Source organism: Dendrobates tinctorius, unplaced genomic scaffold (genome assembly GCF_039654945.1).
Source record: "Dendrobates tinctorius isolate UK_male_01 unplaced genomic scaffold, ASM3965494v1 ptg000250l, whole genome shotgun sequence".
Lineage (NCBI taxonomy): Eukaryota > Metazoa > Chordata > Amphibia > Anura > Dendrobatidae > Dendrobates > Dendrobates tinctorius.
In genome coordinates, this window is record NW_027361917.1 from 61,899,688 (window position 1) to 61,922,383 (window position 22,696).

Below are 22,696 nucleotides of genomic sequence, written 5' to 3' on the forward strand. Positions count from 1 at the left end.
TGAAGCATGAAACTTTGCAAAAAAACAAAATTTGAGTAAGTAGCAAAATTGGTGTCCTCCACGGTAGGTTTTTAGCAGAAATAAGATCATGTGACTTTATAGGACTTTTGCCTGCAGAACATTGTGAGAAGAACCCAAGAAGGACATAGAGCAGTCCAATCTATAGGCATGATGTGAAAGACAACTGATAACCATAATCTTATAATCAATGTGCTCACCTCCTACTATGTAACATTTTCAATCAAAGAATTTTGGTTTAAGATTCAACCTTTTGATATTTATTAATAGTCTGAGGAAAACAGCAAAAATGGTCACTGTACAAATCGCTGAACTTCTGTTAGATAACATCATATCTTACAATGAATTGAAACATGACCAAAAACATCTTACAAATAGTCAGGAACCGCCATTACCAAGAAAGGTCAATAGCAAATATATTATCTATTCTATTATTTCTAAACACTGCTTTTCGGTGATTCCTTTGTATCCCTGTTCATACTGCACTCGCACACACAAATGATACACCATTTGAAAGGTAAACTTGCCCCCTTCAGCAAGAAAATAGCCAAACAAACCACACATTCACGATTTGATCACAGAATACAGTTTAAACATTAATTTTCATAAACCTGCAGTAAGGAAAAATGACCTGCAGGTGGCACCACAGCACCCCAAAGCACACTACCAACACATTTGTGTACATGCATTGCATTTCGGGGATTCCTTCGCCCCACACACGATACACCATTTGAAATGTAAACTTGCTCCCTTCAGCAAGAAAAGAGCCAAACAAACCACACAGTCACGATTTCATCACTAAATACAGTTTAAACATTCATTTTCATAAACCTGCAGAAAGACACAATGACCTGCAGGTGGCACCTCAACCGGAAGACATTTTTTGGCATCTACTTATCAAAACTATTTATTGCATTAGCAACCTACATATATAAATACCTGTCTGTGTTCATCATCTCATGAAATACATTTACATTTGACCAGCTTGCTTTTTCTGAAATTGCCTGCGCCCCCGACAACCAATGTGCCAAAATTTTGCACGGGTCAAGCTATATATATATATATATATATATATATATATATATATATATATATATATATATATATATATATATATATATATACACACACACACACATATATATACAGTGCCTACAAGTAGTATTCAACCCCCTGCAGATTTAGCAGGTTTGATAAGATGCAAATAAGTTAGAGCCTTCAAACTTGACACAAGAGCAGGATTTATTAACAGATGCATAAATCTTACAAACCAAAAAGTTATGTTGCTCAGTTAAATTTTTAGAAATTTTAAACATACAAGTGTGGGTCAATTATTATTCAACCCCTAGGTTTAATATTTTGTGGAATAACCCTTGTTTGCAATTACAGCTAATAATCGTCTTTTATAAGACCTGATCAGGCCGGCACAGGTCTCTGGAGTTATCTTGGCCCACTCCTCCATGCAGATCTTCTCCAAGTTATCTAGGTTCTTTGGGTGTCTCATGTGGACTTTAATCTTGAGCTCATTCCACAAGTTTAAATTGGGTTAAGGTCAGGAGACTGACTAGGCCACTCCAACACCTTGATTTTTTGCCTCTTGAACCAGGCCTTGGTTTTCTTGGCTGTGTGCTTTGGGTCGTTGTCTTGTTGGAAGATGAAATGACGACCCATCTTAAGATCCTTGATGGAGGAGCGGAGGTTCTTGGCCAAAATCTCCAGGTAGGCCGTGCTATCCATCTTCCCATGGATGCGGACCAGATGGCCAGGCCCCTTGGCTGAGAAATAGCCCCACAGCATGATGCTGCCACCACCATGCTTGACTGTAGGGATGGTATTCTTGGGGTCGTATGCAGTGCCATCCAGTCTCCAAACGTCACGTGTGTGGTTGGCACCAAAGATCTCGATCTTGGTCTCATCAGACCAGAGAACCTTGAACCAGTCTGTCTCAGAGTCCTCCAAGTGATCATGAGCAAACTGTAGACGAGCCTTGACATGACGCTTTGAAAGTAAAGGTACCTTACGGGCTCGTCAGGAACGGAGACCATTGTGGTGGAGTACGTTACTTATGGTATTGACTGAAACCAATGTCCCCACTGCCATGAGATCTTCCCGGAGCTCCTTCTTTGTTGTCCTTGGGTTAGCCTTGACTCTTCGGACAAGCCTGGCCTCGGCACGGGAGGAAACTTTCAAAGGCTGTCCAGGCCGTGGAAGGCTAACAGTAGTTCCATAAGCCTTCCACTTCCGGATGATGCTCCCAACAGTGGAGACAGGTAGGCCCAACTCCTTGGAAAGGGTTTTGTACCCCTTGCCAGCCTTGTGACCCTCCACGATCTTGTCTCTGATGGCCTTGGAATGCTCCTTTGTCTTTCCCATGTTGACCATGTATGAGTGCTGTTCACAAGTTTGGGGAGGGTCTTAAATAGTCAGAAAAGGCTGGAAAAAGAGATAATTAATCCAAACATGTGAAGCTCATTGTTCTTTGTGCCTGAAATACTTCTTAATACTTTAGGGGAACCAAACAGAATTCTGGTGGTTTGAGGGGTTGAATAATAAATGACACTCTGAATAAACTTTTCACAATTTAAAAAAAAAATTAAACAAAGAAATAACATTCTTTTTTGCTGCAGTGCATTTCACACTTCCAGGCTGATCTACAGTCCAAATGTCACAATGCCAAGTTAATTCCGAATGTGTAAACCTGCTAAATCTGCAGGGGGTTGAATACTACTTGTAGGCACTGTATATATATACACACACACACACACACATATTATATATATATTATATATATATATATATATATATATATATATATATTTTATAGTTTTAACTGCTCTCAAAGATTTCAGAGTAATAGGACCTGCAAAAAAGGCACATTTTAACCCCTTTCTGTCATATGACGTACTATCCCGATTATCACAGCTGATACCCGGCACGGACCGCCCCCGACACGTTAACCCCTAGCATACTGCGATCAAACACGATCGCAGTGTACCCGGGGTTTAGGGAAGCATCGGCAGCGAGGGGGCTCCCTCCGTGCTTCCCTGAGCCCCCGGAGCAGCGCGATGTGCTGCGCTGCTCCAGGGGTCTCCTTCCCTGCAGGTCCCCGGATCCAATATGGCAGCTGGGACCTTCGGGGGCCTGCAGGGAGCCGACTCCCTCACTGCCTGCACAGCGCAGGCATGAGGAAGCCTGTGAAGCTCCTGTGACAGATCGCTGATCTGTCACAGCAATCTGTGATGTGACAGATCAGCGATCTGTCACACGACAGTGATGTCCAACCTGGGACAATGTAATAAAGTTAAAAAAAATAATTTAAAAATTTATAAAATCGCTAAATAAATATAAAAAAAATATTCCCTAATAAATTCATTTTTTGGAAATAAAAAAAAAAAATAATAATATAAAAAGTACACATTTGGTATTGCCGCGTCTGTAACAACCCGCCCTATAAAACTGTTCCATTAGGTAACCCCTTTAGCAAACCTCTTAAAAAATAAAAATAAAAAACAAAGCAAAAAATAAAGCGATGCAAAAATTATTTTTTATATAAAATTGTTTTCATTGCATTAAACCGCCAAAACATAAAAAAACGACATAAATGAGGTATCGCTGTAACCGTACTGACCCGGAGAATAAAACCGCTTTATCAATTTTACCACACGCAGAACAGTGTAAACGCATCCCCCCAAAAGAAATTCTTGAAATGCTGGTTTTTGTTCATTCAGCGTCCCAAGAAATTTGGAATAAAAAGCGAGCAAAAAATGTCACATGCCCAAAAATGGTACCAATAAAAACGTCAACTCGCCCTGCAAAAAATAAGATCTCACATGACTCGGTGGGTCAAAATATGGAAAAATTATAGCTCTCAAAATGTGGTGATGCAAAAACTATTTTTACAATAAAAAGCGTCTTTTAGCGTGTGACAGCTGCCAAACATAAAACCCGCCATAAATAGTAAATCAAACCCCCCGTTATCACCCCCTTAGTTAGGGAAAAATAATAAAATTAAAAAAATGTATTTATTTCCATTTTCCCATTAGGGTTAGGGCTAGGGTTAGGGCTGAGATTAGGGTTAGGGGTGTGTTGGGGTTCGGGTTGGAGTTAGAATTGGGGGTTTCCACTGTTAGGGCACATCAGGTGCTCTCCAAACGCAACATGGCGTCTGATCTGAATTCCAGCCAATTCTGCATCGAAAAAGTCAAATGGTGCTCCTTCCCTTCCAAGCTCTGCCATGCGCCAAAACAGTGTTTTACCCCCACATATGGGGTATCAGCCTATTCAGGACAAATTGCAAAACAACTTTTGGGGTCCTATTTCTCCTGTTACCCTTAGGAAAATAAAAAATTAGGGGCAAAAATATCATTTTTGTGGAAAAAAATGATTTTTATTTTTACGCCCGGGTGTTATGAACTTCTGTGAAGCACTTGGGGGTTCAAAGTGCTCACCACACATCTAGATAAGTTCTGTGGGGGGGGTCTAGTTTCCAAAATGGGGTCACTTGTGAGGAGTTTCAACAGCTTAGGTACATCAGGGGCTCGCCAAACGCACATGACACCCGCAGACCATTCCATCAAAGTCTGCATTCCAAAACGTCACTACTTTCCTTCCGAGCCCCGACGTGTGCCCATACAGTAGTTTTCTCCCACATATGGGGTAGCAGCGTACTCAGAACAAATTGTACAAAAATTTTGGGGGTTCAATTTCTCCTGTTACCCTTGGGAAAATAAAAAAATTGGGGACTAAAAGATCATGTTTGTGGAGAAAATATGATTTTTTTATTTTCACGCCCGGGCGTTATGAACGTCTGTGAAGCCCCTGGGGGTTCAAAGTGCTCACCACACATCTAGATAAGTTCCTTGGGGGGGCTAGTTTCCAAAATGGTGTCATTTGTGGGGGGTTTCCACTGTTTTGGTACATCAAGGACTTTCCAAACGCGACGTGGTATCTAATCTCAATTCCAGCCAAAAAAGTCAATGGCGCCGCTTCCCTTCCGAGCTCTGCCATGCGCCCAAATAGTCGTTTACACCCACATAAGGGGTATCAGCATACTCAGGACAAATTGCACAATAACTTTTAGGATCCTGTTACCCTTGGGAAAATAAAAATTGGGGGTGAAAACTGCAGGGCTGTGGAGTCGGTAAGCCGAACCTGCAACTCCGACTCCTCAATTTCCCATCCACCGACTCAGACATATATTGCTTATATTTAAGTGAAAAATGTACTGTAGTACAATGTGAACATCAGACATTTAATCATTTTTATGATACAATAATCAAGACATTTAGATAGAACATAATATATATTTATTGGAATACAACTTTAGAACACAAAAAACTAATAAATTGTAAATACGTAATACACTATGTAATAAACTATGTAAGTGGCAAAAAACAGTTTTCAACAAAAACATACTAAATAACATTTGTGCAGTCTATGAATTTGTTCTAAGAAATAGAATTGCCTCCATCACATCCTCCTTCATAGATGACCTAAAATCTAACCTAATAATTTTAAGGCCAGAGAACAACCTCTCTACACTAACTTGGGTTGGAGGCAAAGCCGTAACCACATGGGCAACATCTCTAACAATTTCCAAGTATAAAGGAATTGTCTCATGCACAGTCAGTTTTGATGAACGGTTGACTTTTCTTTAAGAGCAAGTGAAATATTTTGCTGAAATATGGTCAATCTTCTTGCTATAGGAGACGGAGTGAAATCTTTTTCCTTGCAGCAACGCTTTGCCTGCTCCATATTATCCAAATACTTGTCAAAGTCAAACTCGTCATCTGATGAGGATGAAGATATGGCAGCAGTAGCACTGTCAGGGCCCAAGTCCTCTTGCGCCTGGCAGTCCTCCTGTAGGCCACTCATCCTAACTGCTACGTCAGTCAGAGCTTCTTTTCCTTTAGAAAGCTGTTGATCATCAAGCAATATAGGATGACTTGGGTCCACATAAACAGCTGCCAGCAAAATTTTATTTTCCAATAGCTGTGTCTCTCTCTGTTTCATTGAAGCAGAAATGCCGTCTGTGATTAAATCTCCTCTTTGGGACAGGCAAAATAGCAAGTTCTTCCACTGCCTTATGAAAATGCCAGGAGTTAAATCCTCAGCTTGTAATTTTTTTAGTCACGGTAAATAGGTGATTAAGCAATTCCTTCAATTCAGCCACCTGTGTCCATTGACCTTCATTTAGGGTTACCTGAGGTTTCGCCATATCTATAAGAAACTGTTTTAGCCAGGATCAAAACTAGGGGGGGGCAGAACCTCATACTGCACACCTCAGCTGCTGCAGAACCTTATACTGCACACCCCTACACTTGAAAATAAAGCCTGCACCTTAAGATGTGGTGAATGCAGTCTATTTATTCCAATTATCAATTGATGTTGATGTGTTACTGAAGACGAGCAATGCCTGTCCTGGGCGACCTTTTGGACACTTATGAGGTGTACCTGACTGGTGCTAAAAAAAAAAAAAAAAAAAAAAAAAGGAGTGTTAAGGTACTGTCATACTTAGCGATGCACCAGCGATCCCGACCAGCGATATGACGCGGTCAGGATCGTTGGTGCATCGCTAAGTGGTCGCTAGTGAGCTGCCACACAGGCAGATCTCACCAGCGACATCGCAGGGGTCGGGGGTCGCTACTTACGTGTCAGACCAGGCAATCCTGACATCCTCCCGTCTCCACAGCAGGAAGCCCAGAAGGAAGCTGACGACGAGAAACGGTCCAGGACATTCTCGCGCGATCAGCGATAACCAGCGGGGGAGCGGTCGGAGGTAAGTATCAGACATAGCGATATCGCTAGCAATATCGCTATAACGTCACAAAAACCAGTGACATTATAGCGATATCGCTTAGTGTGACAGGCCCTTTAATCTGTGTGCTACCCGGCTTTCATTGTTTTTGGTACAGATAAGATATGGATAGACAGATATGGATAAATGGATAGATAGAGCAGATTTCTAATCTGCTTTTGCTATTGAAAACATTATCTATGAGCTCAAAAACCTTTCAGGTGACGCGGTTTTTTAAAAAGCTGATCTGCTTTTGCAGTTGAAAAACGTATCCTCAAAAAACGCAGCAAAAAAGCTGTGTGTGAATGTAGCATTAGATCAGGAATAGAACAGCCATTTACAGGACATTTCATAACTTTCCCAAATTCCTATGAAAAAATATTCAGCACATTCTGCATTGAACTACTGTGCCCAATTTATTATATATTTTAGGAGTTGGACCATTTTATACAGACTCCGACTCCACCAAAATGAGCTCCGACTCCGAATCCACGACTCCGAAGTCCTGGTGAAAAGATCACTTTTGTGGAAAAAATATGATTTTTTAATTGTACGGCTGTACGTTATAAACTTCTGTGAAGCCCTTGTGGGTTCAAAGTTCTCACCACATATCTAGATAAGTTCCTTGGGGGCGGGGTCTAGTTTCCAAAATGGGGTCACTTGTGGGGGTTTCCACTGTTTAGATACATCAGAGGCTCTCCAAATGTGACATGGCGTCCGATCTGAATTCCAGCCAATTTTGCATTGTAAAAGTCAAACGGCGCTCCTTCCCTTCTGAGCTCTGCCATGCGCCGAAACAGTGGTTCCCCCCACATATCAGGTATAAGCGTACTCAGGACAAATTGCACAATAACTTTTGCAGTCCAATTTCTCCTGTTACCCTTGGTTAAATAAAAAAAAATTGAACCTGAAGTAATTTTTTTGTGAAAAAAAGTTAAATGTTCATTTTTTTTTAACATTCAAAAAAATTCCTGTGAAGCACCTGAAGGGTTAATAAACGTCTAGAATATGGTTTTGAGCACCTTGAGGGGTTCAGTTTTTAGAATGGTGTCACTTTTGGGTATTTTCTATCATATAGACCCCTCAAAGTGGCTTCAAATGTGATGTGGTCCGTAAAAATAAAATGGTGTTGTAAAAATGAGAAATCGCTGGTCAATTTTTAACCCTTATAACTTCCTAACAAAAAAAATTTTGGTTCCAAAATTGTGCTGATGTAAAGTAAACATGTGGAAAATGTTACTTAAGTTTAAGGGCATTAAAAATTCAAAATTAGAAAATGGCAAAATTTTTGCCAAATTTCCATTTTTTTTTCACAAATAAACGCAAGTTATATGAATGAAATTTTACCACTAACATGAAGTACAATATGTCACGAGAAAACAATGTCAGAATCAACGGGATCCATGGAAGCGTTTCAGAGTTATTACCTCATAAAGAGACAGTGGTCAGAATTGCAAAAATTGGCCCGGTCATGAACGTGCAAACCACCCTTGGGGGTTAAGGGGTTAAATTGTGTTCCGCCTTCTGTCGAAATTTTTATACATTAAACATGTTGTTTTTTTGTTTTTTTTACAGGAGGGGAGCTAGAAACATCAATTTGGACTTGCACTATGTTATTTGTTTATATTTTCATGTATTTTACATACTGGGCACTGGGAGATGAAAGAGCACCAAATAGGGTTTTAACTGCTAAACAAGCAGAAAAACAGAAGATTGATCTGCTCACCTAAGCAACATGTATAGATCGCATGTATCAGCTGCTGCAGGACACGAGTATAAGGGTCCCGCTTCACTTAGCGACGCACCAGCGATCCCGAAAACGATACGACCTGGTAGGGATCGCTGGTGGATCGCTAAATGATTGCTAGTGAGCTGCCGAACAGGCAGATCTCTTCAGCGACGCAGCAACGATCCAGCGTTCAAACACAGCGATGCATGCTGGCCAGCGGGACACCGATGACGAAAAAATAACCCAGGACACTCCTGCACGATCAGCGATATCCAGCAGGGAGGCCGGTCACTGCTGCATGTCACCTGTAACGAGATTGCAGGCGAGATCGCTGTTGATTTAACATATGAAAACATTTTTTATTAGCAATTTCCCATGTGACCAGGGCTCGCCACAGTTGAAGAGGAAGTTCAGCCTCCTGCCTGCTTTCCAGAGTGGACACCTAGGACCATGACAGGACTTCCTAATCTGTATACACAGCTCTTATTCAGCACTGTGTATAGAGCGATCAGGAAGGCAAACATGATAAATCCTGCCTGTCCTCCCTGTGGGAAGGCCGCTGTGTTTGATAGGTGCAAGGAGAAGTGAGGACTGGTTGAATATTTAAAGTCTATGGGCGATCCATTTGTAGTTAAAAGGGTAGTACACTACTAGGACAAACCCTTCCTAAAGGGAGCCAGCACAGGAGGGGAGTATAACTTTTATTATTTTATTGAAAATGAACATTTAGTTTAAAGGGACTATATAAGATACGGCCATCGCCTTTCAGGCCTTATCTACAGTATTCTATAATGCTGTAGATAAGCCCCCGATCCGACCTGCAAGATAAGAAAAATACGTTTTATTATGCTCACCTGCAGGGCGGTCCGGTCCTAGGGGTGTTGCAGGTCTGGGTCCAATGCCTCCCATCTTCTTGCAATGCCGCCATCCTGTTTCGTCACTCCCCAGCATTGCCCTCCTGCACAGGTATACTTATCGGCCCGGTTGAGGGCAGAGCAAAGTACTGTAGTGCGCAGGCATCAGGAAAGGTCAGAGAGACCCAGCAACAGAGCATATAAGTGCGCCTGCGCAAGAGAGCGCGATGCTGGGGAGTGCCGAAACAACAGAAGGGCAGAATCACAAAAAGATGGGAGGCGCCGGACCCAAACCTGCAACACCCATCGGACTTCGGACTTTCAGGTCGATCGGGGGCTTATGTACAGCATTATAGAATACTGTAGATAAGCCCAGAAAGGTGGTGGCTGTATCTTATATCGGCCAAACCTGGTAACAGGTTCCTTTTTAAGAAGGGGTTTTCCTAGTAGTGGACCACCCCTTAAAAAGGACCTGTCACAAGTTCAAAAATGGCAAGTTTTTGCTGTTGATTTATTTCTGCTGTCTCCCTGAGAACTCACGTTTTTGCCTTTTCAAATCACCATATGGTTCTAGAAATAAGGACTTCTTTTAAGGCCCTTTTGCATTTAGTGATGCACCAGCGATCCGACCCGGTCAGGATCGCTGGTGCATCGCTAAATGACCGCTAGTGAGCTGTCACACAGGCAGATCTCACAGCGATGCAGCAGCGATGCAGCGCACGATACTCACCTTTCACACACAGCGATCCTGCGTCCTCCCGCCCGCGTCCAGCGTCGCTCGTCGTCACAGCAGGAAGCCCCAGCAGGAAGCTAACGACGAGAAATGGAGCCGGACATTCTCGCGCGATCAGGGATGGACAGCGGGGGAGCGGGTCGGAGGTAAGTATCACACATAGCGATAACGCTATGTGTAAAACCCCCTTTAGTGTTAAAATTGGTGGTCTTTGCAATGGGGGCATGGTTCACAGCATAATAATCCAAAGCAGCATAAAGATATACTCACAGATAATTTGCCCCCCCCCATCCTTGGCAAAGACCATAAACATAAGCACAAAATAAAAAGGTGCATATCTCTGGAACTAAGCGGCGGATTAAAAAATATATTAATAATAAACAACAACAACAACAGAATACTGAGGAAAGAAGCAGCAATATATTAAAATAGAAAAACTGGTCCTTCCACCTGGAGACAGGTCTACCCTTAGGCCAAGTTCCCACAATGAGCAGTTGGTGCAATTTTGATGTTGGAGATTTTCTGCATCAATTCGTTACATTAGGTTATGTGCTTTTTTTTCATAGTGTTTGAATGTGGGTTTTTTTAAATTCATTTTTATCACATTTTTCAGCTGCATTTGTGTCTCTTGGGGGTGTCATAATAAATAAAACTGGAGCTAATAAAATTCCTTTGTTTTGATAAAACGTTAGTGATAAATTAAAGTACGGAAAATATGATTTTTTTTTTTTTGCTGCAGAAAATAAAAAGCCATATGCGTTTTTATCTTAATCTACAGATTGTCCTAATTTTATTAAACGGGGAAATAAAACGCATATATACCGCAAGGGTGATTGACACGTTGTGGATTCCAAAAACGCACCACAGCTCAGTTTGAGATTGATTTAAATTTATACAGAGGCCTGTGTAGAAGTGAGAAGAAGCTGAAACCACATGATGATCACAGCAATTTGTAACATGAAATCATGCACCTCGCCACAGCTCAGCACAGTAGCTCCGCAGTAAGGCACCGTTCAGCCACAGCTCAGCACAGCAGCTCCGCAGTAAGGCACCGTTCAGCCACATTAGACCTGACTGACTTAAAGGGAATCTGTCACCTATTTTTAGCTGCCGACTCCGCCATCAGGGGCTTATCTACAGCATTCTGTAATGCTGTAGATAAGCACCCGATGTAACCTGAAACATAAAAAATACAAGTTAGACACCTGGGCATCCGGTCCGGTCTGATGGGTGTTGTGGTCCGGCGCCTCCCATCTTCTAGCGATGACGTCCTCCTTCTTACTTCTGCCGTGGCTCCTGCGCAGGCATACTTTTATCTGCCCTGTTGAGGGCAGAGTAAAGTACTGCAGTGCACAGGTGCCGGGAGAGGTCAGATAGGTCCTCAACAGGGAAGATAAGGCACGCCTGAGCTGCAGCAGAAGTAAGAAGGAGGACGGCAGCGCCAGAAGATAGGAGGCGCCGGACCGGACCGCGACACCCATCGGACCAGACACCCGGGTGAGTATAACTTTTTTTTATCTTTCAGGTTACATCTGGGGCTTATCTACAACATTGCAGAATGCTGTAGATAAGCCCCTGATGGTGGTGCCGGTAGCGGATAGGGCTAAAAATAGGTGACAGATTCCCTTTAATGACTTGGGTGCATGTACATTGGCCAGTAAATGGGAACCAGAATTCCAAAGAAAGCTTGTTTCTCCATTAATTCTGCCAGTCTAAGCAGTCTGCCAACCACTGGACAAATGAACGAGCAAAACACTTAAGGGTATGTGCATATGACAGTTTCCAAGAGTGTGAACCAAACAAGGTTTTCAAGTGAAAACTGCTTCAGGTTTTTTTCCCCATTAACAAAAAAAATAAAAATCTAGCGATTTTCAATAGTTTTCTGAGCGCTTTATTTTCCTTTTTTTTTTTTTTTATATTTTTTTGGTAATTGTCAGTTTGTCTTTTTTACATTTTTTCTAGTCTTTTTTGGAGGCATCTTTTTATTGCTATTCATTAATGTCATTTCAAACATAAAAGCGCAAACAGTTTTTCATGGAAAATGGCTGGCAAAACACTCAGACACATGGGTGTTTTCCAGGCCTCTTGATGCTTTCCATTGACATTTATTGCAAAATCTACAGTGGCTTCAGAGAGGAAAATGCCTGAATAGTTGTCAGGTCACTTTCACCACGTGATGTCTTAGGAAGCCTGAAGTTGTTAAAACACACTCAAAATACTGAACAGCAAGTCATTTTACGTTGACATGCATGTCTCTACTCTTCTGACCCTTAAAGGGAATCTGTCAACAAGTTTTTGCTATGGAATCTGACAGCACAATGATGTAGAGACAGAGACCCCGATTCCAGTGATGTGACACTTACTGGACTGCTTGGTGCAGATTTGATAGCATCACTGTTTCATCTGTTGTAGATCCAAGACTAAGAGCTAGGACTGCTGCGCCCCCGCGCTGAATATAACCCCGCCCCCACCCCCACGCTGACTATAACCCTGCCCGCTGCACTGAATATAACCCCGCCCCCGAGCTGAATATAACCCCACAGCTGCGCTGAATATAACCCCGCCCTCACCCCCACGCTGAACACAGCCACCGCCCCTGCGCTGAACACAGCCACCGCCACGAATATAACCCCACCCACACAGCTGCGCGAAATATAACCCCACCGCTGCGCTGAATATAACCCCACCCACACCACTGACTGGCAGCTTCTTGATTACACTGTGAGCTGTCCACAAACTGCCAATAAGTGGCACGGGCGGGGCTACACAGATAAGCCTGATTAGGTCTGCATGCCAGACCTAGTCACACAATGATAATGTCCTGCTGATAAAACACTGATTGCATTTAAACCATAACACAGCCTAATAAGTGACATCCCTAGAATCAGGCTCTCTGTTCCTACTTCAAGCTACTCACAGATTAAATAGCAAAAACTTGTTGACAGAGTCCCTTTAAGTTAGATTTTTACACGGGTTTCAAAGCGACCAGTGCTGATCAATAAAATAATGGATTGGCGCTCATTTACTGGTTCTTGTCCCATACAGTAGTATTATGTTATCAACTTCATATCCCCTGTTTACGTAAGCCAACGGCTGCCAACAATGATGATTTCATGCTGGCATAAACCAGCCAATCAATGAGTGAGTATTTTGATCATTCATCAGATGATCGCAGGCTTGTTTACGTAAACTAACAGTCAGGAAAGAGCGCTCCTGCAAATGCTCGTTCACCGATTCAGCTCATTTAAATGTGCTGTGATGTATTTCTTACTTATATTACAGTCTAATCCCAGTGCGTGATACAGTGCACTGAACTGCATATCTAAGCCCAGAACTCGATACAGTGTGCTGAGCCATGTATCTAAGCCTGACACTCAATACAATCCAGAGCGCTAATCCCAGCATATGCGATACAGTGAGCAGCACCAGCTGACAGAATTGGTGCTGCCAGTCGCCCTCTGTGACACTGTCCACATGTCAGTATCACTTTGCAGTCACCAACAAAATGGCTCCGCACTGTGATAAACTTCTTCCTCCCTTATCCTTTTACAAACACCCAGAAGGGGAGTAGCAGAGTGATGTAACAGGCCCTGCCCACATTTACTGCAGTCGTAATGTGAGCTAGTTGTACACTAGGATTTCATCACCAATTTCAGCTGCTGCTTCCCCTAGTGTCTGAAATAAAACTTTACATTTCATCAATTCTTTTAAAAAGATTTCCTTTAAACATTTATATAAAAGACATGCAGATTACTCTAATCCAAATGAGGTTTCTCTAATGCACCTTTGGCATAACCAGTGTCCTGGTGCACCGTAATACCCTCCAAGTTACATATCCAGTGCTGTCCCCGATTTTGCCCGACAGGGCTGGCTTTTTAACGCAACCAGCTGCTCCCGAGTGTGTGAACTGACACAGTCCAGCGGTGCGCTCACACCGCACAGGACAGGCACACTCTGTTCCCGAAGGGCTCACGTGACAATGTAGTGTAACATGTCCACTGCAGCCAATGGGTTGATGGGGTTTGGCGGCAGCTCATCAATATTCCATCAGGGCGAACATCTGCTTAGATGAAACAGTAAAAGACAAAATAATGCCTCATCACCCTCCGTGAACAGCAGCACCAACATCTCTCTTCTGGCTCTGCTGTGAGAGGCGAGGATCCTGAAGGAACTAAGCATGGGAATGTGGCGCCCTGCGTCTTTACCGCCACAAAAGGGTTAACTATGTACTGTTTTGTATGTTTTGTGAGCAATGGGAGTTATGCTTTCTCTGCTAGAGACCACAACACACAATTTGCCTCACTCCCTCACTTGTCCGAAGCTTAGAGCTTTGCAGACATACCCTAACTGGGAGGGGGAGGAGTCCTGAGTTGTTTCAGTGAACAAGGAGAAAGAACATCTTGGAGGCCATGTTAAGACATGTGCTCAACCCAGGAGTGAGAGCTAAGAAGCATCAGGGGTCAACCCCTAGACCATCCGTGCTTTCAGAGCAGGGTGGTAAGCTGAGAGACTGCGTGGGATTATACAACCAGCAGTAAAGTGTTTTCCCTCAGAAATACTGCAATAACCTAGGATCAGTGAAGGATAGTGCAAGTGGGAACTTGAGCTGCTTCACAAAGGATTCAAGTTGTAAGTTGCTGAAGGAGAAATACACAGTGAGTAGAGGCAATACTGGGAAGTTCTAAACTCCAGGAAGCCTTGGTCCCAGAAGGGATTAGAATAGCAGGAAGCTTAGGGTACCGTTACACTTAGCGATGCACCAGTGATCCTGACCACGATATGACGCGGTCAGGATCGCTGGTGCATCGCTAAGTGGTCGCTAGTGAGGTGCTAAACAGGCAGATCTCACCAGCGACATAGCAGCGGTCGGGGGTCGCTACTTACCTGTCAGACGAGGCGATCCTGCGTCCTCCCGCCCGCGTCCACGCGTCGCCACAACAGGAAGCGGCCGACGAGAAACGGCCCAGGACGTTCTCGCGCGATCAGCGATAATCAGCGGGGGAGCCGGTCGAAGGTAAGTATCACACATAGCGATATATCGCTGCTGCGCCACAAAAACCAGTGACGTTATAGCGATATTGCTAGCGATATCGCTTAGTGTAACGGGCCCTTTACACTGAGTCACAGCAGGGAAGGATAACTCTTATTCTGCAGAACAGACTGTAACCTGGTGAGAGTTGTAATATCTCCTCTGAACTGCACCTGAACTACAGTAAATGATAAAGTGACTTTCCTTGTCTCCTGCCTTATTACTCCGTGCCTTCTACTTGCATCACAATCTCTGGGGGTCTGCCCTGGTTGGAGAGGGTTAAACATCTGCACTGCCGTCACCATCTACTCCCCCAGGGATCATCTGCAGTGCCGGCTATACTACAGTCGAACACTCCAACTGGCGTCACGAATTACTACATAAACTTTATCCCCATCCAATTCTACCCCTTTTACATGACCGCCTGGGGCCACGGACCGGGTCACTGCCACTGTGACATTTCCCATTGAAGTTAACGAGCCCGGTGCAGAGTATCCCATGGCCTCTGGGGTGCGTCAGGCACAACCCCCCTTTAGGCTGGAAACAGACTAGAGTATGGTTTCCTATACAGGAGCACCCTATGTGATACGCTAACGCTCTTTTGCAAGTGTGAGCCGAGTGTCCGTTCTTCCATCAGAGGATCACAGCACAGGTGTGGAAGAGACAGAAAGTCATTTCTCCATGTCCTCTATTACCTGACTCGCCGTATATCGGGCTGCACTGTGATGACATCTGAGTGCAGTCCGATGTGTCACACACACCTGTGGACTTGTACTGTATGGGTGCAAGCGAGCTGTGCCTCGCTGCCAATCACAGCAGGCTACCACTGTTGTCTCATGGTGAATCAGCATGAGAAGATAATCACATGTGAGCTGCCCCATAGTATATATGTGATGTTTTATCGTATAGCACTCAGCCGCGTTATACAGTAGTGTGACTCCGGCCTTCACCTGTGGTTCAGCAAATGCCATTAATCACCAAGAACATGGAAGTTTGTGAAAATATATAAAGATGTTCTTATCCACCCTTGGCACATTCTCAGAGATCTTCACTGACTTGTGGGTGTAAATTATATTTATGCAACCTATCACCTCTCCTCGGCTCAGTAGCACTACCATTTTCTACTATTTTATTTTTTGCCTACCCTAGTGCCACAAACCTCATCATCAAGTGGTTAAGGGGATATGAGGACCCCCCCCAGAGGTGCCAAAGCGCAAGAACTACGGCCTCTTTCACACTTCAGTCTTTTGATGTCAGTCCCACACCGTCAAAGTGTGAAAAAACGTTTCCGTTGCAGGAGAGAGAAAGAGAGAAAGATTTTTTTTCAGTGCCAGAACGGCTTTTGGGGTTAAATGACATAAATGGAAGCTCTTCCGGGCATGCAAAGCATAAAAAAGCGGAATCCGTTGGCAGATTCTGTCAATTGATGGTTTTCAACGGATCCATACGTGTCCATTATAGCACATGGCGGATAGCGACGGATCCATACGTGTCCATTATAGCACATGGCGGACAGCGACGGATCCATACGTGTCCATTATAGCACATGGCGGACAGCGACGGATCCATACGTGTCCATTATAGCACATGGCGGACAGCGACAGATCCATACGTGTCCATTATAGCATATGGCGGACAGCGACGGATCCATACGTGTCCATTATAGCACATGGCGGACAGCGACAGATCCATACGTGTCCATTATAGCACATGGCGGACAGCGACAGATCCATACGTGTCCATTATAGCACCTGGCGGACAGCGACAGATCCATACGTGTCCATTATAGCACATGGCGGACAGCGACAGATCCATACGTGTCCATTATAGCATATGGCGGACAGCGACGGATCCATACGTGTCCATTATAGCACCTGGCGGACAGCGACGGATCCATACGTGTCCATTATAGCACATGGCGGACACCGACGGATCCATACGTGTCCATTATAGCACATGGCGGACAGCGACAGATCCATACGTGTCCATTATAGCATATGGCGGACAGCGACAGATCCATACGTGTCCATTATAGCACATGGCGGACAGCGACGGATCCATACGTGTCCATTATAGCACATGGCGGACAGAGACGGATCCATACGTGTCCATTATAGCACATGGCGGACAGAGACGGATCCATACGTGTCCATTATAGCACATGGCGGACACCGACGGATCCATACGTGTCCATTATAGCATATGGCGGACAGCGACAGATCCATACGTGTCCATTATAGCATATGGCGGACACCGACGGATCCATACGTGTCCATTATAGCACATGGCGGACAGCGACGGATCCATACGTGTCCATTATAGCACCTGGCGGACAGCGACAGATCCATACGTGTCCATTATAGCACATGGCGGACAGCGACGGATCCATACGTGTCCATTATAGCACATGGCGGACAGCGACAGATCCATACGTGTCCATTATAGCATATGGCGGACAGCGACAGATCCATACGTGTCCATTATAGCACATGGCGGACAGCGACGGATCCATACGTGTCCATTATAGCACATGGCGGACAGCGACGGATCCATACGTGTCCATTATAGCACATGGCGGACACCGACGGATCCATACGTGTCCATTATAGCATATGGCGGACAGCGACGGATCCATACGTGTCCATTATAGCATATGGCGGACACCGACGGATCCATCGCAATCTGCCGTTTTAACGCTGACAAAAAAACGTTTCATTGTCCATCCACTCCAGACAGCGGACACCAAAATTATGATTGATCCGTCAAAAAATGGATGCAACGGACGACCACCCGTTGCAATCCGTCACTAATGTAAGTCTATGGGAAAAAAAACGGATTACGTCCAAAAAAATGGCAGATCCATTATTTTCTAAAAACGGCGGATTTCAACTGACGTCAAAAGGCTGAAATGTGAAAGAGACCTAAGTAGGTGTCAAGCACGTCTCAGAGGGTATGTGGGGTCAAAGTGTCATAAGCACCGCTCATCAAAAGGCAGAAATTAGCATAAACAATACTCCACTTTTAAAGGGATTGTCCATTACTGGATAACTCCTTAACAGCATAAAATAAACAGTATACTTCTGTTCCGAACCCTCAACATTCCTTGGATTTCATCCTTACGTCGCCTGCCAGTAATCCTGCAATAAACTACGTTATGGAACCACGGCACTAATGGAACAGTGAAGGCTGCAGCTAACCAGCGGCCACGTGACATCGCTCATGGCAGTATACTGGTGGAGGAACGCTGTCAGTCTTGGAGCAAAGTAGAGTTTGTTTTATGCTGCACTCTGGGGCTATTCAGAAGGGTCGACATTAAAGTACAGACCGGAAACCTTCTCTTCATTGGTTACTGCAGTGCAGACTATTCTAGACTCTAGAGGGTACTCTATAGGCTCCCATACACATTGCTATGAGGAGCATTGTTACCAGGCTGTGACATACTGTATGTAATGCAACCTCTGGTGGCACAACTGTGACCACGGAGCAAATATTGCCAAAAGAGGCACGTGTCCTAAGGGACTGAGCCAGCGCCTAATGGGCATCACTAGCCTCAGTGCTTCCGAGGACCTTGGTCAGTCAACATCAAGGCTCAGACAAGTTCTGAGAACAAAAAGTTTGTAGACTTTTCCAAGAACCGTCTTGTGACTAATTGTGACTTGTGATTTGACTGTTGAAGAAAAATTGCAGACAGTTCTCATCAGGATTAAAGGGGAGTCTGCTCAGGAAGATGTGTCACCTACTCAGGAAGCAAGAAACGTCCTCTGCTCCCCACAAGGATGGAGCAGGAGCGTGCATGTATGACCAGTCACCCCACAGACAGAGGATGGAGCAGGAGCGTGCATATATGACCAGTCACCCCACAGACAGAGGATGGAGCAGGAGCGTGCATGTATGACCAGTCACCCCACAGACAGAGGATGGAGCAGGAGCGTGCATGTATGACCAGTCACCCCACAGACAGAGGATGGAGCAGGAGCGTGCATGTATGACCAGTCACCCCACAGACAAAGGATGGAGCAGGAGCGTGCATGTATGACCAGTCACCCCACAGACAGAGGATGGAGCAGGAGCGTGCATGTATGACCAGTCACCCCACAGACAGAGGATGGAGCAGGAGCGTGCATGTATGACCAGTCACCCCACAGACAGAGGATGGAGCAGGAGCGTGCATGTATGACCAGTCACCCCACAGACAGAGGATGGAGCAGGAGCGTGCATGTATGACCAGTCACCCCACAGACAGAGGATGGAGCAGGAGCGTGCATGTATGACCAGTCACCCCACAGACAGAGGATGGAGCAGGAGCGTGCATGTATGACCAGTCACCCCACAGACAGAGGATGGAGCAGGAGCGTGCATGTCTGACCAGTCACCCCATAGACAGAGGATGGAGCAGGAGCGTGCATGTACGACCAGTCACCCCATAGACAGAGGATGGAGCAGGAGCGTGCATGTATGACCAGTCACCCCATAGACAGAGGATGGAGCAGGAGCGTGCATGTATGACCAGTCACCCCATAGACAGAGGATGGAGCAGGAGCGTGCATATATGACCAGTCACCCCATAGACAGAGGATGGAGCAGGAGCGTGCATGTATGACCAGTCACCCCATAGACAGAGGACGGAGAAGGAGCGTGCATGTTTGACCAGTCACCCCATAGACAGAGGATGGAGCAGGAGCGTGCATGTATGACCAGTCACCCCACAGACAGAGGATGGAGCAGGAGCGTGCATGTATTTAGATGAAGGAATTGAGGGTAAACTGATTAAATTTGCTGATGACACAAAGCTAGGAGGGATAGCTAATACTAGAGAAGAGAGAGAGAGGATTCAAAAAGATTTAATTAAACTGGAGAAGTGGGCAGTAACTAACAGAATGGTTTTTAACAGGGAGAAATGCAAAGTACTACATCTGGGCAATAAAAATGAAAAAAGCAAATACAGAATGGGAGGAATAGGGCTAAGTGACAGCACATGTGAAAAAGACTTGGGTATACTAATAGATCACAGACTGAATATGAGTCAACAGTGTGATGCAGCAGCAAAAAAGGCAAATGCAATTCTAGGATGTATTAACAGAAGCATACAGTCTAGATCACGTGAAGTCATTATTTCCCTCTACTCCTCTTTGGTCAGACCTCATCTGGAATATTGTGTCCAGTTTTGGGCACCACATTTTAAAAAAGACATCAACAAACTGGAGCAAGTTCAGAAAAGAGCGACCAGAATGGTGACCGGTCTGCAAACCCTGTCTTATGAGGAAAGGTTGCAGGATTTGGGAATGTTTAGTTTGCAAAAGAGAAGACTGAGAGGAGACTTAATAGCTGTCTACAAATATCTAAAGGGCTGTCACATTGTAGAAGGATCAACTTTATTCTCATTTGCACAAGGAAAGACTAGAAGCAATGGGATGAAACTGAATGGGAGGAGACACAGATTAGATATTAGAAAAAACTTTTTGACAGTTAGAGTGATCAATGAGTGGAACAGGCTGCCACGAGAAGTGGCGAGTTCTTCTTCAATGGAAGTCTTCAAACAGAGGCTGGACAGACATCTGACTGGGATGATTTAGCGAATCCTGCTTTGAGCAGGGGGTTGGACCAGATGGCCCAGGAGGTCCCTTCCAACTCTACGATTCTATGTATGACCAGTCACCCCATAGACAGAGGATGGAGCAGGAGCGTGCATGTATGACCAGTCACCCCATAGACAGAGGATGGAGCAGGAGCGTGCATGTATGACCAGTCACCCCATAGACAGAGGATGGAGCAGGAGCGTGCATGTATGACCAGTCACCTCATAGACAGAGGATGGAGCAGGAGCGTGCATGTATGACCAGTCACCCCATAGCCAGAGGATGGAGCAGGAGCGTGCATGTATGACCAGTCACCCCATAGCCAGAGGATGGAGCACCAGTCACCCAAGCAGGACACGGGACCCCCATTCTCAGGATTGTAGGGTCCTCGCTGAGAAATGACAATAGCTGGGTACATAAATTAGCTGCTGGATAACCGCTTTTTAGATTGCCAGCTATAGGTGTCTATCCCCTTACAAATGCCACCTGGGCTTGGCCAAAAAACTGCCAGACATCTACAGAGGCATCTTACCTCTCGAAGAGCAAAAGGATTGGGAAAACGAGACCTGCAACCTCTTCCGCCGTATAAAATAAGAGGCCGTCGTCGGATATTAGATGTTCGGTCATCCTACAGGCAAACGTTTATAGCCAGCTCATTACCTCGGGCAGAAGGCCTCCCCAAAACATTTCTATAGACCCCAATAGACAAAGGGTTAGAACAGAAGGAAAGCTCGCACCCGAGCCCCGGACTCCGAGGAGGCCCAAAAGGTCTGTCGCCCACAAGATGAGGCCAATACTAAAAGTCGTGGTTTCTCCAGTCTTCGAGTACTGCCAGTGGGACATTAATGGGGTAATAGGGGGAGCGCGGCTATAGAGGAAACCTGACAGCCGGGGGCACCGGATAGCGATCCGTGCACGGGGGTCTCAGACACTGCCCATCTCCCACCCGTCACCGATTATGGGGCAGCATGGAGCACACGATCCCATGGGTTCATATACAGGTTCAGCTGCAACCACAGATTATAGGGCACAAGAATCCGTGACAGTGATGGGAAGGGGCAGAGGTCACAGAGCGGCCGGACATCCCGGGGATCACATGATCGCTGGATCTACCCAGACCGGTCAGAGCCCGATCCACAGCAGCAGCAGCCCGGGGCGCCTGCATTGTCATGGGCTGCAGAAAGGGGAAGTGGCCGGACATATGTCAGGAGGAGCCACAGGCAGCACTTACCCGCACAGCTCGACCGGTGCGCTGACAGTCTGCCCGGTAACACCGCGCAGGAGCAGCCACACAGCGGCCAGCACCGAAATTCCCGGAGGTGTCATGCTGCGGCCGAATACAGGACGGAGCCCCGGCGCAGGAGTAGCAGCAGCAGCTCACAGCAGAGTCATGTGATCGTCACCTGACAGCTCCGCCTACTGCCGGCACATGATCTAATAGTAGCTCCTCAGCGCCCTCTAGCGGGAGATGAGGTAAACCTTTCGGCTTTTTCTTTCATGTCTTTTTCTACATCGATTCATTTCGGTGATTAAAAAAATCTACTGCAAATTTGTTATTTTTGATGTGGAAATGATCAGAAATCCCTTTTTTATTTAAACAGTTTTTTTTCTTCTAGTTGAGAAGTATTTATAATCACTGGCATAAGCAGAGTAAGGCTAGTTTCACACTTGCTTTTTTTGCAGCGCGTTTTTCCCGCAAAAAAACGCATTAAAAAAATGCATACAAATGCATACAAACGCTGCGTTTTTTTCAAGCATTTTTATGCGCATGCAGGAAAAAAACGCAGCGTTTTTGCGCGTTTGTATGCGTTTTTTGTGCGTTTGCGTTTTTTTACAGATTTTGGAAAAACCCCACAAAAAAGAAAAAACAACCATTCAACAACACACAAGACCAATGGGACTTCATTGTGGGTGTGGTATGTTAATATATAGACCCTGTCTACAGTATTCTTCACATTTGC

At 45.0% G+C, this 22,696-nt stretch overlaps 1 protein-coding gene across 1 annotated transcript in view; it reads right to left on the bottom strand.

Annotated features, from left to right (window-relative positions):
- Nucleotides 1-22,134, bottom strand: part of IGF2R (insulin like growth factor 2 receptor) — a 298,648-nt gene extending 276,514 nt beyond the window's left edge. Inside the window, exon 1 of the mRNA XM_073557714.1 lies at nucleotides 21,967-22,134. Coding sequence (XP_073413815.1) covers nucleotides 21,967-22,061 — 95 coding nt within the window. The 5' untranslated portion in view covers nucleotides 22,062-22,134. The remainder of the gene's footprint in view (nucleotides 1-21,966) is intronic.
- Nucleotides 22,135-22,696: the final 562 nt, after the last annotated feature.